At 62.2% G+C, this 17,620-nt stretch overlaps 1 protein-coding gene across 5 annotated transcripts; it reads right to left on the bottom strand.

Annotated features, from left to right (window-relative positions):
* Positions 1 to 278: 278 nt before the first annotated feature.
* On the bottom strand, positions 279 to 14,256 carry POU6F1 (POU class 6 homeobox 1). Of its 5 annotated transcripts, none has more exons than XM_080570643.1 (13): positions 14,133 to 14,256; positions 9,729 to 9,808; positions 7,211 to 7,320; positions 6,395 to 6,593; positions 5,167 to 5,279; positions 4,460 to 4,596; positions 4,226 to 4,371; positions 3,424 to 3,668; positions 2,980 to 3,108; positions 2,653 to 2,859; positions 2,046 to 2,184; positions 1,742 to 1,916; positions 279 to 1,531 (listed from the first exon to the last, which is right to left on the bottom strand). In XM_080570643.1, exons 3-13 carry the CDS (start codon positions 7,262 to 7,264, stop codon positions 1,186 to 1,188), a joined length of 1,890 nt encoding a protein of 629 aa, XP_080426769.1. In that variant the 5' UTR covers positions 7,265 to 7,320; positions 9,729 to 9,808; positions 14,133 to 14,256; the 3' UTR covers positions 279 to 1,185. The 5 variants fall into 5 exon arrangements, with proteins under 5 accessions (XP_080426769.1, XP_080426772.1, XP_080426770.1 ...); XM_080570646.1 differs by lacking the exon at positions 14,133 to 14,256 and adding an exon at positions 14,042 to 14,082; XM_080570644.1 differs by lacking the exon at positions 14,133 to 14,256 and adding an exon at positions 11,541 to 13,493.
* Between the last annotated feature and the right edge of the window lie 3,364 nt (positions 14,257 to 17,620).

Raw genomic sequence — 17,620 nt, 5'->3', positions numbered from 1 at the left:
GGTTCCCCCCGGCGGGGAGCGGGGCTGGGCAGCGACTCTGGGGCCGCCGGTTCGAGGCCCGGGCCCGGCTCATTCGTGCGCTGAGCTGCGCGGCCTCAGCCCGGGGGGGGGGATCCTGATGGAAACGGCCCCGCTCCGGCCTCGGAGCTGCTCAGAGCCCCCTCCCCCAAAAACCAGGCCCCGGTGGCACGGGGGGTGCAGCCCGGCACCGAGGGTGCACCCAGGGCAAGGGAGAGCGCCCCCCGCACCCCTCCGAGAAGAACAGGAAAAGGAAAAGAAAAAAGAAAAATACTGTTTATTTCACACCACTACATCAAGTGCATCAGGCTGCCGTGGCCCCGGCGGGGCCGTCCCCCCCACCGCGCTCCCCGTCCGTCCGTCCGTCCGTCCGTCCCCGTCTGTCCATCCATCCCCAGGCTCAGGGGGTCTCGGAGGGGGGGCTCCCCCCGCCACGGGACCCCCAAATCCTCCTCCCAGCTCGCTCTGCCCTCTGCTAACCCTGCGCGGTCCCCCCCCGTAGTGCAATGTCCCCACGGGGACAGAGGGGCAGGGGCACGAGGCCACCCTTATTTAGGTCAAGCAGCACCTCCCAAGGCCTCGGTGTCTCGACACCTTCGTTTTCGGGTTCACGCGGCTCTGTTTGCTCCGAGCCTCCTCGCATCGGCAGGGGGAGAGGGCTGGGAACTGGGGGGGACGATGAAATAAAAGGGGGTGAAACTAAACTGGGGCTCACCGCTACCGAGCCGTGACGCTACCGGGCCTTAACGCTACCTCGGGAACACAGGGAAGTCACGGAGAAGGGAGAAAATGGCCCAAAAAATGAAAAATCACTCCTGGAAGGGGGGGAGACCTGACACAGAAAGGCGGGGAGGGCGGCCCCCCCCTCACCCAGGGGGCGTCGGGAGACACGGTGAGTGCAGGCGGGGGTCCGGCACCACGCACGTTACGGGACGACGAGGCACGCGCGACACGGGATGCGAACACGGTTGGGCCACGTGTGGGGCGGGAGGGGGGCACGGACACCTACGCGCACGGTTGGGGGGGGACCCGAGCCCCCCGCCGGAGCCGGGCAGAGGGGCAGGGGCCAGGGAAAGTCGGTCACAAAGTGCTGATGGCAGGAGGCTGGGGCGGGGGGGGGGGTCAGGGAGGGCGTCTGGGCATGGGGGGCCCCCCCAGCCCCTTTCCTTAGGGGATCTGAAAGACGTTGAGTTTGCTGGTGTTTTTGAGCGTCTGTCGGCGGTTGCAGAACCACACGCGGACGACTTCGCGGTCGTAGTTGAGCTCCTTGGCGATCTCGGTGATCTCCTGGCCGGTGGGCAGCGCGTTCTTCTCGAAGTAGGCATTGAGCGCCTCGATGGCCTGCGGCGTGAAGGACGTCCGGCGCTTGCGCTTCTTGGAGGGCTCGCCGCCCACGAACTCCATCAGGTTCTGCTGCCCCTCCTGGTTGCGCAGCTCGGCCTCGCTCAGCCACTTCTCCAGCACCGGCTTCAGCTTCTGGGCGCTCTTGGGGGTGATGTCGAGCTTCTCGAACCTGCAGGGACAACACGGACCACGGGACACTGAGCGTGTGGCGGGGGCGAGGGGAAGCCCTGCAGCACCCCACGACACCGGGACCAGGAGGTGTTTCCCTGGCAGGGGTGCTGCCTCGTCCCGACCTCCCTCCTCGCCACCTCTATTCCTCCTCCAGCAGCAGGAGATGCGCTGCCTACGCCCCACGGCACCCCCGGCCCCATGCCGGTACCTGCAGATGGCCGACTGGCTGTAGGCAGGGCCCTCGGTGGCCGTCAGGGCCTGCCCCACCTGGGTCTGCGTCAGGCCGAGGGACAGGCGCCGGATCTTGAAGTTCTTGGCGAACTCCCGGATCTCTTCCAGGTTGATGCCGTCCTCCTCCACGCCGCTGTTGGGGGCCTGGGGCTCTGCGAGCGGAGGGGCGGCATCAAGGGCGGCCGGCGGCGACCCCCCGGGGCTCCTCTCCCCTCGTGGGGAAGCCCAAATCCGGTCCCCCCCATCCCTGTCCCCCCCCAGAGGAGGGCAGAGCAACTCACTGGCCACCAGCTGGCTGACGGTGGGCGTCTCGGAGCAGGTGATGGGGACGGGCGCCGAGGCCGCCTTCGCTGCCGGCGCAGGGTTGGCGATGACCACGGCCGGCTGGGGCAGAGCTGGGGCCGGCTGGATGGGCTGCACCTGGGTGGGCAGCGAGGGTCAGCAGCGGGGCTGGCACCCTGGCCAGCACCCAGCAGGGGTCCCCGATCCGGCACCGTGTCCCCGATCCCGCACCGTGTCCCTGTGGCTGGCCAGCCACGGGCTCGATCTGTGCGGTTAAACGAGCGGCCACCGTGCTGCTTTGGCTCGGGGTGGGGTGAAACGGGCTCGGGAAAGGAGGAGGGAGCCACCCAGCCACCCAGTACAGAGCCCACCTGGTTCTGTACCGGGTCCCGGCAGCCCACTGCATGCAGGGGGGAGGCGAGGCGCTGTGGGGCAGTTTGGGGGTGGCTGGCACCTCTGCTGGCACCAGAGCCAGATGGGGACACCAAGCGTCCCCATCCCAGCTGGGAAAAGCAGCCCGTGAGCGGGATGCGCAGCATCCCTACGGGGCCGGGCCACGTCCCGAGGATGCTCGCGTTGTCCCCAAGTGCCGTGGCCCCATCTCACCTCGCTCTTGGTGGGGGGCTCGGGGGGGGCGCTTTTCTTGATGGTGGCCGCTTGGATGGTGCCGCTGGCCAGCGTGGCGATCACCTGGCCCTGGGCATTGAGCAGCAGCTGGGGCGTCACCGCCTGCACCTGCAGGTTTGGGGCCGGCACCGGGCTGGCCGCCGCGATGCCGGGGGGGTTCACCACCCACGGCAGGGTCCCGATCACCTGCGCAAGGGAGGAGAGCGGGGGCTGTGGGGGCACGTCCTTCCAGCGCCCTTCCCAGAGCCGCAGCACCACGTTTGTGGGGGGTACCTTGGGGACACCCCTCCCCATCCCCGGCGGTACCTGGCCCTGGGCGTTGGTCAGGATCTGCCCCGTGATGCCCTGCACGCTGGAGATGGTGTTGGCGATCACGGGGGCGGCTGCCAGGGAGCTGAGGAGCTGCGTTTGCCCCCCCAGGGAGGCGGCGCTGATCTGCGGAGAACCAAAAGGCAGGGGTTAGGGACGGGCGCACGGGGCTGCTCGTCATCCCCGCCGGCACGGCCACCGCTCGTCCCGGGGTCACTGCGTCCCCCCCTGTGGCAGGGCGGCCCCCGCCTCGCTGCCGTGATGGGAAGCGGTCGCTCCGAGTCCTTTACCGCGAGGGTTTTTTTCCTAAGCCACTCGGAGGGCTGCCCGTGTGGTCACCGGAGAGGGATAAGCGTCCGTCAGGGATAGGGAAACTGAGGCCGGGGATCTGGTGCCGGGAAAGGGGAGCGGGCGCGGGATTGGGGCTGCCCGGCTCCTTACTATGCCAGGGTTAAAGGCAAATCCCGCGGGCTGCACTGCGATCTGGGTCTGCGGCTCAAGCGGCTTCGCCACGGGCGGCGTGGGCGCTGCAGCGGGCTGTGGCAGGATGGGGGGCTGGCTGGGCACGGCGGGCGCCGGGGGGAACACGCTCTGCGGCTGGAGGGGGGGCCGGGGCTGGACCGCAGCCGGCAGCGTCTGGGCAGGCTGCACCGGCGCTGGGATTGCGGTGTTGAGGACGGCGGCGGCTGCAAAGAGATGGAGAGAGCGTGAGCTGGGGAGAGCAGGGGACGTCGGGGAGGCTCCAGGATGAGACCTGAGGCTCAGTGGGTCCCCCGTCGGCCCCCTCCCAAAGGGCACCGCATCGCCCGTGGCGCCTCCGTGCGCTCGCACGTCCCAAAGGAGCTCCCGGCAGCCGTGCACCGGGCAGGGCTGAGCTGCAGGATGCATCCTGCCCGCTGAAGGACTGGGTTAATCCAAACAGAGCGGGGAGCCCGGGGCCCCCATCCCAGCTGGGGATGGATCCAGACAAGGCTTTCTCCCCCCGGCTCCGCAGGGAGCTCGGAGGAGGCAGTTCCCTGCTGGAGAAGGGCACAAAGCCTGCCTGGGCACCACAGAGCCCCTGCGGTGCTGCCCCTTGGGGAGGGTCTCAGCCCTTGCGGACCTGCACCCGCTGCAGCGGCGTGACACGGCCACAACCCCAAACCTGCCCCGGACCCCAGACCCCGAGCACTGTCCCTGTACCCCCATCTCCCCCCCGCCGCTGCCTTCCTCCCCCCCCCGCCGCTGCCTTCCTCCCCCTCACCGCTGCCTTCCTCCCTCGCGCCGTCTCCTTCCTCCCTCCCTCTCGCCGCCCCTCTCCGACGCTCCCAGCACCTTTCGGCCTCGGGGGGGTCGCGACAAACCCTGCTTCTTCCAGCGCCCGCGATTAAACACCGTTTCAGACCCCTCCTGGAGAGGACGGCCTCGGTTCGGCAACAAGCCGGGGAGGACCAGGCGTGCAATTAAGGATGCTGCAAAGCAGAAGAGCACCGGTTACCTTGCAGATTGGCTATAGGTGGTTTGAAAATTCCCCCTGTAGGAGAAGCAGCCGTCAGTCCGGGAAGGGCAGCGACCGTTGCTGTAGGAAATGTCCACACAGCCAGCCCCTGCTGACCTGCCACTTGACCTGCAATACTGATGGGGATAAGAAGAGGTTGAGTAACTGTCCCTGCTGGAACCATTACTCCTGTCACAACTGTTGCTAAGTTTTCCTGAGTCAAGACCTGCAAAAGCAAACAAGATTTAAAAAAGAACAAAAATCAACGCCACTGCAGACAGCATCAGCGAGGCAAGAGCGAGCACAGTCTTTGCAAAGGGGCGCGCAGCTGGCCCGGGGTCCCTCCCATCTCAGCAGCTGGGTTCCCAGCTCCGCGGAGCCCCCCACGGCCCCCCCGAGGGGGGGATGCCCCCCACTGCCCCCCCCCCACCACCACCACCACCATGGCCGTGGCTCTGGCAGCACCTCGGGCGGCGAGGGCGCCGAGCGGAGGGATGGCGGCGTGGTCCGGGAGGCAGCTCCTGCGCCCCGTGCCACCAGCCGCCGTCGCTGCCCCGGGTGCCCACCACCAACAGATGTCCCCCCCCGCCCCCAGCCCCAGGTCCCTGCCCCCCCCCCCCCCGGGGTCCCCTGCAAGCAGCCGTGCTCCCCCCACTCCACCCCCCCGGTGCCCCAGCCCCATCCCATGCCCCCCCCAGGGTAGTTACCTGCGGGGCGGCCAGCGGGGCCAAGGGCTGCGGCTGCTGGCTGGCGGCGTGGCCGAAGGTGCCGCCGGGGGGGACGCTGCTGGGGGACGCTCCGGCCGCCGGCTTGGTTTTGCCTTGGGGGGGGGCAGAGGAGAGGGTTCGAGAGGCGCTGGGGTAAGGGGGGGACCCAAATCACAGCCACAACCCCCCCCCGGGGATGAGCGTCCCTCCCAGGGCTGCCCCCGTCCCCCCTGGGATGGTGCTGGGGCAGCACCGGAGCAGCACTGCAGCCCCCCCTTGGGATCTGGGGGGGTCGTCACCTTGGTTATGGGATGCAGGAAAAGGGAGTTTGGGGCTTATTATGGGATGTTCAGGGCAGGGATCCAAGGAGGGGGAAGGAAGGGGTTAGGAGATCCGGGGGGGGATGCACGCTGCGCCTGTGCCCCCACCAGCCCAAATCAGCAGCGGCTGCAGCGGTGCCAGCGCCCAACGGGGGCACCCTGGGGAGGTGGAAGTTTTGTAACAGAAAAAAAAAAGTTTCCAGAAAATGGACGCAATTCGCTGCACGAGTGAAATCTTGCATTCTTCTGCTAAAGCTGTTTTAGCTAATTTTCCTTTGTGATTTTCAACCCTCCGCCCAACTGCACAGGAGATATTAATATTTCTAAGTTATCATTAACATCCAGGTAAGAGGAAACCTTGCTCCTAATCCTTATTTATTACTTTTGAAAGACCTATTTATTTTTTGAGCAACCTCTTGTATTTATTCTGCTCGACTTCTAATAACGGCAGCCCTTGGGTACAAAATCCACATAATCCTCTTCTATTTTTGTAAAAAGAAAGACACCCTTTTCCTGTCTTCTCCTTCGGCAGAAAAACTTTTACCAAATAAATACTTCTCTCATCTACGAGCCAGGCATTTCTCAGATTTGGGTCACTGCCCAGAAATAGCTATAGGTCTGTGAAGTTTTTTTAAAAAAAGCCTTTTTAAATTTTTTTTTTTGGTAGCAAAATCTAAGTGGTTCTAAGCCCGGGTCTAAGCGCTGCTCTGAGCGCAGGATGCTTCCCCCTCCCAGCTGCCGGAGGAGGAATTGGTTTGCTGAACCCTAACAGAGCTCGGCACGGGGATGCTCTGGAGCAAGGGACGGGGGCTGCTCGTCCCACCGAGCGCCCCGGAGCCCAACCTGCCTGCAGGGCCAGCAGGAGCAGGGCAGCCCAGGGAAGGAGCCGGGGCAGGAAAGCATCTCACCGGCCGCCTCGGCGCTGCACGAGGTCTCGGCGCTGGGCGGCACGTCCTCTCTGCCCGGGTCGCCGCTCCCTCGCGGGGAGCCCCGTGCACCCTCCCCGGGTGGCATCTCCAAAGGTTTCCTGTCCTCCTCGGCCGGCGGCGGGGCGTCCACGCCGACCTCCAGCACACGGATCGTCTCGTGGCTGGACATGACAATGACCTGCGAACGCGTCCCCAAACGTCCGTCAGCTCCGGGGGCTGGCCCCCGCGCCCCAGCGCAGAGCGACGGCTGCTGGGCTCCCCCCGTCCCATGGTACCCCTAAAACAGAGCATGCAGAGCCCCCCATCCCCTCGAGAAGGGGTGTGCAGGGGGTGAACGCCACCCCAGCACAGAGGGGTCCAGGCCAGCACCTCACTGCTTGAGTTAATCAGCAGCTTCAGGGCTCCCCCATAATTAAGCCCAGCTCCGTGTGCATCGGAGGGTGATGTCTGTAGTGGTAAAACACGGCTGGCAACGGCCGTGGCAGCCCCAGCAGAGCTGGTATTTGCTGCTAAAAGCCAGCAAACCAGCAAAACTCCCTGCAAGGTGGCAGAACAACGCCAGCGTGAACGGCTGGGGCTGGGCAAGCCCCCAGTATGCTGCCTCTTGCACGGGGACACAGGGAGCCCAGAGCAGTTTTGCTCCTGCGGCTGGAGCTTTGCTCCTCTGGATGCGAAAGCAACCGACGGCAGCTCCTAGGGCTGCGGGCAGCCGAGGCGTGGAGCAGAGGTTTCCTGCAGCCGCTGCCCCAACGCCTTGCCCTGCGTGCCCCGTGCCGGGACATGGGGTGCCCCTACCTGCTCGTTGACCGTCAGCGGGGCCTCCTGGGTCTGCACGGCTTCGGGGTCCATGATGTCCCCGGGGAGGCGGGAGAGGGCAGGGGGAGCCGGCTCAGACCTTCCTCATGCTGCAAGCGAGGGACACCGGTGTTTGTCCCCGAGCCACCGGGTGCCGCGGGGCCACGCACTGGGAACCGAGCGTGCCCGGAGGCTCCCCGCGCCGCCCTGCCCGTCCAGCCTCCCATTTCACCAGCTCTTTCCCAGCCCTGGCTGGGGCTCGGGGTGGTGCAGGGCTTGCTGACACCCCCCTGCCCTGCTCCAGGGGGATGCATGAGCCTGGGGGGGCCCTCCGAGCACCCCGTCCCCAGCAGGAGGCTGCGGAAGAGTCGGTGTCCCCCCAGAGGGGTTGGGGACGTGGGGCCAACCCAGTTTATTTGGTGAGGGTCAAACACACTGCGAGCAAAGCAAGAAAACGTGCTCCGAGGGGCAAGCCTCTTCCCCTCTCCTCTCCCACTGCGCTTGGGGAGATGAGGATGCGATTCCTGCAGCCCCTTTCAAAAACCCTGAAAAAGCAGCCGTGAACCGTGGCTGCTCGGGCACAGAGCAGGTCCCCAGGGGCCTCGGTGACACCCCCCGGCTCTCCCAAGCCCCCGATGCGCAACGCCAGCAGCAGGAGCCTCGACCTGCTCCATCCCAAGGGGACCCGGGTCGCTGGGGTGCTTTGGCTGATGTCTTCTGGGGGGTGAAACGAGTCGCTCCCGATGGAAGGGGCTCGGCACACCTGTTGGAAGGCGGCTCGTCCTCCCCCAACGCCCCTCATTATCCCGTTTGGTCACGTAGTGTCCCCTCGCCGCCTTACAGGAGCATAATTGCCTTTATAAGAGGCTTATGAATTTTTTATTAGGAATGTCTCTGGGACGCATTTAACCAGCCAGCCTGGATGACATTCAAAATTACTTGATGCATGTGCGAAGGTGTCCTTGTTTGTGGAGCTGTGCGGGCGCCTGGCGCGTATTTATCCTGGTGGGTGCAGCCAGACCCCGGCTCTCCCTGCCCAAAATGCCCCAAAACGCTGGGCCCTGCAGCTCCCTCTGCCCTGGGCCTGATTCTGTCTCTGCCTCGCGGAGTGCGTCCTGAGCCGGGGCTGGCGTTTGTCTGCGGTTCCTAAACACCATCACTTGGATCCCGCCACTACAAGGGGGCCCAAATTGAATTAAGAGCCAAATTCTCATTTGAAACTCAACAGGGGCCGAGCATGTCGCTCCCTGAGGCTGGCTTTTCAAACACCGCTCATCATTTATTGTCTGCAGCCAAACGATGCTGGGGGTCCCAGCAGAGCGCCGGGACGGGGCTCGGCAGCCGCCTGCCCCTGCCTTGGTCCTGCCGGGCTCATCCCAAACCTCGCCCGGGACCGGGGGGCTGCAGAGTTTCAGCCCCGTGGCCGGATTCGGCGAGGGCGTCCCCGCAGCCCGTGACTGCTCCCCAGTACCCGCTGCGAATTTTTAAACCTGGCTTCAGAGCACACAAACACCTTGGGATGCCAGCGCGCGGTTTAATTAACAATTTATTCTGGTGCAACAGAGAGCAGAGCGAGGGACGAGCTAGCGGCTTACGCAGGCAGCTGGCGTTATTAAAAGTTAATGAGCTCCCCGGCAGCCAGAGCTGGGCGAGTGGCAAGGAAGCCGGAGCAGGGGACGCCTGTGCTGCCTGCACGGGGCAGGCAGGGAGGAAAACCGGCGGACCCGAGGCGCGAAGGGTCCCGCTTCGTGCCGGGCGAGAGGGAGAAGGAAAACTCGCAGCAGGTGGCAGGCGCTGGTCGGGGGGCTCTGCCCTGCCTGCTGCTGAATTCCCCCCACCGGCTGCAGGCTGGGTGCCGCATATCGCGATATGTCGCCTCTGGGTCACCCGGCCCGTGGCCCGGCACCAGCAGGGCAGCCTTTGCGCCCTCGTGTTAAGCGCCTGGCATCGCCCAGCACCGGGCAGCTCCGTCCGGCAGCTGGGCCTGCAGGAGGTGGGGAAGGTCCTTGGTCCCGTCCCGTCCCCTCCCTGCCTGGGACGTCACCGTGTCCCCGAACGCCTGCCACATTGGTGTCCCCAGCGGGGGCACCGGGGCTGCCCTTATGGAAGGGGACGCCGGCACAGCGGGGCCCCCCGGTTAGGTGAGGTGAAACCCAAGAAGCTCAGCTATCTATAGCTTTACATAGCGTGCGTGTAAGCAGCTGCTGGACAGACAGACAGACAGACAGACAGCTCCGCGCCCCAGGAGAGGAGCCAGGCAGCCCCTGGGCCAGCCCGTCCGTCTCCAGACCCCAAGGGTGCGTAGCACCCCACTTTTTGGGCTGCTTCAACACCGTGATGGAGAGGGACGGAGCACCCCAGGGGCCGCATGGTTTGTGGGGGAACCCTTCCTAACAGCCAGGGAACAGCCAGAACCCCAAAACGCCCCCAGGGCACTGCAGGCAGGGCATGGATGAAGCCCCTGGAACAAGCGTGCCCCAATGGAGGGGTCTCGGGGCAGCCCCGGGCGCTCACTCACGGTTTGCTCAGGGTGCAGTCGGGTTCCTGGAGGGGCTCGGGGCTGGTCCTCGGGGCAGCGCTCCGGGTTCGCGCAGTCGGCTGTGGGGAGAGAGAAAGCAGAGCTGGAGGGGAGGCTAACCCCTGGGACAAGGAGCCCCGAGCCGAAGAAGCGAACCGTCCCCAGCACGCACGGTAGCTAAAAGCTAACGCATGAATTCGGGGACTCGGGGGGTCACGATGCAGGGACCCCCCCGCAAGCACCAGGGCTCGTTTCCACCCATCCAAGCCCCTGGCCCCACAAGGTGAGGCGAGGCCAGGAGCCGCTCTCCCAGCCGCGCGTTTCTCCCAGCACGGCCGGAGCAGCGAGAGGCTGCGGAGGGCATCGCGCCCGCGCGCCAGCCGCCGCATTTATCGCAGCGAGGGACTTCGATCCGCTCAGGCTTGCCCCGCGGGGGAAGACTCAAATAACACAGAGAGAAGAGGAGAGAGATATTCTTTTTTTCCTCGGTGCTGTGCAAAGAGACCAATTAGCGCGCTAGACGATTAAACAGACATTTCATCATGTCAGGCTCGGCGCGGTTTGGCGGCGCGCTTTGGGTTTGGGAGCGGGCTGCTTCTCCTCCAGCAGCCCTTCTGCAGGTCGGCAGTACCATTTCATTTTCCTTCTTCACACATTTTTCGCAATTAATGGGACAAATAATTTGTCCAGATGGTGGTGTTAAGTGCACGCAGCAAGAAGACAGCCATTTCGCAACAGATGGCGACAAGGAAATGAAATGCACAAAATAATAATAATATTAAAGAAAAAAAAAGAGAGGGAAAAAAAGGAGAGGATAATTTAAGATGCTCTGAGTCTCACTGTGAATATAATTGCCATGTTAATTACAAGTGTTGATGAGTCAGAAATGTAGCCACTTGGATCCCAAGTGGGCAGAAATCTAAGTTTGAACAAACTTGCCACAGGTGAGAAACCCTCAGAGGTTAATTAGGGCCGGTCCGTACAGAAGACATTTTGGACACGGTTACAGCTCGCTAATTACTCGCTATCGTTACCCCAGATTAATTCCTTTGGATGGCCATTCCTGCCCCAGGCTCGGGACTTTCCATGCTCCATAAGCAGCAGCCGGGGAAAGGCCCTGCCACAGGTGGGCGAGCCCTAAAAGCCACCCCAACGTGGCAAGTGCAGGACTCAAAGTGCCTTTTTACCCTTTCTTGAAGTTTATGGCCCCTGAGACGTGTCAGTGCGAGGCTGACCCGCTGTTTATTCTCAGAGGATGCGCTGTGCGACCGCCGGCCTTTGCAAAGAGGAAATCCAGCCCTCAAAATCCGCGCCAGCTCTTTGGTTTTCACAGTATGGCCACTTGGGTTTTTTCTTTGAAGCCCAAATATCTGCTGGCACCCCAGAGGCACCGTACCGAGGCTCCCAGCACACCTCGCAAGCCACCTCTGAGTCCTGAGGGCAGTGCGCCCGGCCACGGCTACTTGGGGAAACTGAGGCAGGGGATGAGATGTGCCCCCTGCCACAAACTGGCTTGCAGATCTCAAACCCGTCCATTTCCCGACAAAAATAGGCTGCTCGGAGCTGCCGGGAGCATTCCTGCAGCCGAGCCGATGCGGTGAACTCTGGCAGCCCTGGGCTCAGCCCCGCAGCATCACGCTGCCGGACCTGAATGCGGAGCCGTGTGTGCGGCTTCTTAATGCAACCTGGCGGGACAAAGAGGCTTACGGGACCCAGAGCCCGAGGAGATGAGCCTCTAATTCCTTCGGTTGTGCTTAACAACACATGCCTCCTAATCAAAACCTTTCCACTAAGCAGCAAGAGCATGCAAACCTGATTTCTGCCCCATCCTTTTGGCACCGCGGGGACTCCGGGACAGCCTGTTGGCATCACTCGGTCATGGTAAAACGGCCCCTGGGCGCACAGGGCTCAGGCCACCGGCGCATCCCTTTGCGCTCCCAGGTTGCTGAGATCATTTCACCCCAAAACCAGGCACCAGACCCCAGCGTGGCACCGCACGAGGACCTCAGCTCCTGGCACAGGACCGCAAAATGCTGATGTCCAATTGCAGGAGCAGCTCCTTGGTCCCTGGTCCAAGCCCTGCCTGGCTGGCTGCAGCAGGGAGCGTGGTTTTACGGCCAGCTGTAAATTCCTGGAGACTGGGGCTCTAAGGGAAAGCTGGCATCAGCCGTAAGTGGAAGGCTGCAAAGGCTTCAAGACAGAGGTTTCTTCTGCTGGGAGGGCTTTGGAGCAGCTCCCTGGTGCTCCCGGTTACTCATCCACGGCGTGAGTCAAGCTCGTTCCTGGAAAAACCCATGCCAGGGCTTGGGCCGGCCAAATCTTGAAGGCGAGTCCGGGAAAAGGAATCGACGAGCCCAAGGGGAGCCCTGCCAAGGCGAGCGAAAAGACGCGGGGGCTGCTCGGAGCCAGCAGGAGCCACGCTCGTCAAGCGAAGCGAGCGGGGCCAAGCCGAGCTCAGCCGCATGCCCGCGGGCACCAGGGCAGGAGCGAGCTTGGGGAGCGGGTTGCAAGGCTGAAATGGAGCCCCCTGCAGGTCCCAGCCTGCACCCCCTCGCCCCAGCGCTGCATTTTGGCTTGCAGACACCTGTGTGAGATGTAGCACAAAAGGGAGAGGGCGCTTTGCATCGGCCCGCAGCGATGTGCCCGGTGCTGGCACCACGCGCTGTGGGACCCCAGCCCAAGCACGGGTGACCTTGCAGGGGAAACACCCAAAATCAGTTGACCAGGGCTTCTTGCCAGGTTGGGGGTTTAACTCCATTATTTGCAAAATCCTCTTTGCACCGTTGAAAATCAACATTTTTCTCCTGGCCGTGTTGTGCTTTTACCCTTTCCAGCCACTATTGCCCTAAAACGCCCACGGGAAGGTGCGGGGCAGCCCTGCGCACTGCGCCCACCTCCGCCACTGACGGCTCGCACAACCTTGGTTGCATCACTTCACCTTCACTTCCCACCTTCACGGGGTTTGGGTGGCAAAAACCCGTCCCAACCCCAAATAAAACCTCGGAGGACGATGGGGATCCCCCATTCCCCCGGCACAGACCCCGGCACCGGGAGCAGCCATGCGGTGACTTCCCAGGAATCCGCTCATTTCTCCGGAGAGCCGGGAAAAGTATTTTTATTCCCGCTGCGCCGACGGGGAGGAGAGGGATTAAGTTCACCTCCCAAGGTCATGCCAGAGGAGGGTGGCAAAACCAGGAACAGATTTCCCGTCTCCCAAGCCGCTGCATTCGAAGCTCCCATCTGGCTCCCCCCAAAAATAGCGACCGCAGCATCGATCGCCCGGGGCTGCCAACGCGAGAGGCACCCGGGGGGCCCAGGACATCTCGGAGGGACGGCGGGGCGGGTTTGGGCGGGGACAGGACCCCCCTACGCACACCCAAAAAAAAAAACCAATAACACTACGGTCCTGTGGAATGTAATGGGGGGGGCAGTGCTCTGCCCCTCACTGGGGTGGGGGGGTAAAGGGGGGTTCCTGGGTGAAGACGGAGCCCGTGATGGTGGCATGGGATGGGGAGGGGGCCGAGGAGGGAGGCAGCCCCCCCATCCCCTGCACCTCTGCCAGCTGGGGCTCTGCGGCACCAGGGAAAGTGCCGCCCCCCCCCCCCCCCCCCAATGCAAGCGGGGGGCTCAGAGCAGCAGCAGGAGCCGTCCCCCCCCAAGGGGCGAGATGTCCCCAGGGCAAGGACCCCCCCGCAGGGGCACACGGCCCCCCCCCACCTTGCCGCACGCCGTGCCCAGCCCCACACTATGCCACAGCCCCCCCCGAATGTCCTTGTCCCCCCCCGGCCGTACTCTCCATCCTTCCCCGACGTGCAGCATCTCCCCCCTGCCACCCCCCCGGGGCTCTGCTCGCCCCCCCGGAGCCCCCGGGCTCCCAAATCCCTGCCGAGCCCCCGCACCCCCCGGCACCCGCACCCCAAGGTGTGGGGGCACCATTCCTCCCAGCCGGGGGGGTCCCTTTGCCCCGCACCGCCGGGACCCCAACATTGTCCCCCCCCCCCCCGCAGCACCCTTCATCCCTAGACCTCTTTCTCCTGCCCCCCCCAAACCCCACCTCCCCCAGCCCCAAATTATTCCCGTCCCCCCCCCTTAACCCTGCTACGATCACATTTTCCCTGCTGCGTGCGGGGGGGGGGAGGGGGGGGGGGCCCCCCAAGCTCCGGGACCCCCGTGCCCCCCCCATCCTCCCCTCGCCCCCCCGTGCCCCCCCGCCGTGCGCTCCGCGGCCCCGCCGCCTCTCCCCGCTTCCCCCCCCACCCCCCCGAACCCAACCGGGCTCTCTTTATCATAAATATATAAATTATGCTAATTACGGCATTGCATATTCACCGCGGCGGGGCCCGCCGCCCCCCGCCCGGCCCCGGCCCCGGCCCCGCACCGGCCCCGCACCGGCCCCGCACTCACCGCCGGGCTCCGCGCGGCCCCGCGCCCGCTCCCGCTCCGCTGCCGGCGAGAATTAAAAATTCATCGCGGCGGCGGCGGCGGCACAAAGGGGAGGGAGGCGGCGAGCGGGGCCCGGAGGCTGGAGGGGGGGGAAAAAGGGAAAAAAAAAAATAAATAAATAAAAAGGGGGGGGGGGGCGGCCCGAGCCCGGAGCTCCCCGAGGAGGGAGGTGTTGGGGGGGGAAAGGGGGAGGTTGGGGTGGGTTTTGGGGGGGTTTGGTGTTTTTTTTTAATTTTTTTCTTTCCCTCGGTGGGATTTTTTAGCTGCTGCGTCATGAACATAATTTATGCGCAGGCCTTTGCCGCATCCCCGGGCTGCCACGCTGCTCGCCGCCGCCGGGGGCGCACGGAGCCCCCCCCCCTCCAGCCCCGAGACCCCCAAAGTCAGAGCTCCCCCAAAACAGAGCCCTGTCCCTGAGCCCCGAGACTCCCGAAGTCAGAGCTTCCCCAAAACGGAGCCCCCTCCTCAGCCCCGAGACTTCCAAAGTGAGAGCTCCCCCAAAACAGAGCCCCCTTCCTGAGCCCTGAGACCCCCAAATTAAGAGCTACCCCCAATCCCAGACTCTCCGGCCCCATTAAATCCCTGCCTCTCCCCAACACCAGAGCCCCCCGACCCCACTCCCAGCAGCAACCCCCATGCTTTGGGGTCACGCTTTGCAACCCCCCAGCAGCCGTGTCCCCGGTGCACTGGGGGGGGGGTGTTGAGGGGAGCCCCCCAGCTCTGCACCACCCCTCAATCCCTCCGGCTCCGAGCCGGCTCATCGTAACCCTAACGCAGCATTTGATCACCATAAATTAATGTGTTAATCGTCACATTAACGCACAGCTCCCCGGGGCAGCACAAAGGGTTCGATCCGCTCCCCGTGCCCCCCGTTAGCCACTTTCTTTTTGGGGCTGCGACTCGGGATAAAGCCCTGGGGCCAAACCCTCTACGGGGCTCAGGGCTTTGCTCCAAAACCACCCCAAAAATCCTCGCCGAGGCTGATGAGGAGGGAGCTGGGGGCCCGGGCAGGAGCAGCGGCTGCCTTGGCCCGGGGAAGCCCCAGTAATAATTCAAGAGGCTCCATGTTCCCAGCATAGCATTAGCCTCAGATCCAGCCTCCCGGCGTAATATGCAGGAGGCTGAGCTCCGAGCCAGACTCGGCTCTCGCAGCCGGCCGGCATCGCGCTCCCCGCCGCAGAGCCTCCCCTCCCTGCCCTCCCTGGGGCTCGGGGGAGTCTGGGGGCTTCGGGGCACGCGCTCGGAGCCTTGGGAGGCTGCTCTGGGAAGGTTTTGCCCGAAGGGGACCCGCAAGGATGCTCGTGGCTGCTCGCACCCACCGGCCACGTAGCGCAGGGGCATGGGCCGCGGGGTGGGTGCCAGCGCCCTGTGCCGCGGTCGCTGCTGGATTCCTGCCCGCTGGTGGACCGGGAACAACACTAACGGAGGCTCTTGGATCCTACCGGCGGTTCTCGGCTCCGGGCACGGCCGTGCGGAGCCGTGCGATGTGCCCCAAAGCCGTGCCGGTCCCCGGGCCCCTCCGCCAGCTCGGGGGGACCGGGGCTTCGGGGGCGCCGGGAGAAGGAGCAAGGAAGGGCGCACAAAGGGAACTCAGGTGCAGCGCGAACCCTGTCACCACGCAATTAAAAGAAGGAAGAAAACTATTTCTATAATTGCAAAGCTCGTTAGAAGCACAGGTGCAATTCTGCGGCTTTTCAAGCCAACTCACGGACCAATTACAGCCTGTTTGGAATCATTAAAAAGAAAGGCAGCGAAGTGTATTCTCTTGCATGTCGTGTCTTTTACATTTTTTTAAATTGCAACTTTCTTCTTACCTCCTGGCAGGAAAAAAGGAGAAAAACAAAGACAAAATCTCCAACTTAGCATCTCAGTTATTGGTGCCTCTTAAAAATGAGCACGGCTTGACAAAGATGAATTATTTTTCTTTCACATCTGTATTATCTGAAAGAATTACGCCTTGTGTCTGTCCTTGCAGAAAAAGCCAATGCACTGGTTTATAACTTTGTCTTTTAACACCTTTTCCAGTCCATCATAAGATTTTCGTAACTTTTTTCCAAAATGAACTTCTGATCATCCCATGAATGCAAAAAAAAAAAAAGAAAAAGAAAAAAAAGTATTTGAAGTTTGTAACAGGCATTCTTGTTTAAAAAAAAAAAGCGTAAATGCCACGGGCGGTTCTTCCCAGGCTAAAATTCTCTCCCACGTGCCTTCCTGGGTGTACAGAAAAGTTTCCTGAATTAATGCAACCTACCCTCGACTAGCCTCATCTTGCAACACACCGTGGCAATATTTCGTGCCGGTTAGCAACAAATTGGAGGAGCTCAGCGGACGGCGAGGGGGGACGGGGGCTCACGCCGCACGCTCACATTCAACAGGAATTAAACAGGTGCTCAACGCCTGGCCAAGGCTCGTGCCCAGGCACAAATACTGACAACAGGCAGCCAGCACCGGCCACATTTTCGTTAATAACCGAACTGGATATGTTAAAGCATCTTCGCTTGCATACAGCTGCTATTTGAGACTGCAGCGCAATTCTGCTGAGAGCCTGGTTTGCATATGCTGTGCTGTGATTATGAATATTTAAATACCTCCATCTAGTTGAATTGCAGGCTCATTTACATACATTGGCATACTGCTTAATATAATGCATATGGGGAACAGGGTGCACATTGCATTTTTAATTTTTCTTGAAGAGGAATTGATTTTATGAGTGCTGAAAAGCTTTTTTTTCCTCGGGAAAATAGCTTGTTTGGAGAGGGGGGTGGATTTTAATTAACTGACAGGAAGAGCTGGCAAAACTAAAATGCTGACTGCAAGAATGTGTCCTTTGTTCCAGAGCTCGCTCTGCCGACGAGAACTCTTGGTAGGTGACCAAATTAATATCCCAGCTCTCTTGCCCACGCTTCTTTCGCTGCTCCCATCACACACAGCAATGGGTCAGAGAAGGGTTTGCACCTGACCATCAAGTTTCTGGCACATCCAATTTGCTACGGAAAGGTTTCCAGCCCTGCCAGGGACGTGTATACCACAAACCAGCCTATTCCAGATGTTCCAAGAACTTAATGACTGGGAGCGCAGGAAAAAGGGAGCCAGATTTTATTTTGGCCTCCGCACTGCAAAGCAACTCCAGCTGCTCCCAAACCTTCCGCACACCTGAGTTAAGCACTCGATTTCTTTGGTACTCCGATAGATCCGGCCTCTGCCCTGTTTTTCTCCTTAGAGCTGGAAATAGGCTCTAAAATTTCCATGTTGTTTTTTTTTTTTCAGGCCACTTTGTTGTGTTGGACGCAATCTAGTCCTGGCAAATCCAAGTACAAATCCCCTCGATTTCAGTGGTGTGGGGAGGAAGGGCATGATTTTCTCCAGGTGGAAGATATCATTAAATAATTAACAACTGATTATTCATTGTTTTTATATAGTTAACTACAGGCCTACACCCGTAGCATGTC

This window comes from Anser brachyrhynchus (assembly GCF_964034855.1).
Source record: "Anser brachyrhynchus genome assembly, chromosome: 29".
Taxonomy (NCBI): Eukaryota; Metazoa; Chordata; class Aves; order Anseriformes; family Anatidae; genus Anser; species Anser brachyrhynchus.
The sequence above is the reverse complement of the archived record's forward strand: the minus strand, read 5'-3'. Positions and strand labels throughout refer to the sequence as shown.

Excerpts from the sequence above, each read along its gene's own strand:
- POU6F1 (XM_080570643.1), bottom strand. The coding sequence starts at position 7,264 with ATGGACCCCGAAGCCGTGCAGACCCAGGAGGCCCCGCTGACGGTCAAC. Across the intron at positions 4,372-4,459 it reads ACCTATAGCCAATCTGCAAG|GAGGGGTCTGAAACGGTGTT; the intron begins GTAACCGGTGCT and ends CGTCCTCTCCAG. Across the intron at positions 1,917-2,045 it reads CGTCAGCCAGCTGGTGGCCA|AGCCCCAGGCCCCCAACAGC; the intron begins GTGAGTTGCTCT and ends CTCCGCTCGCAG.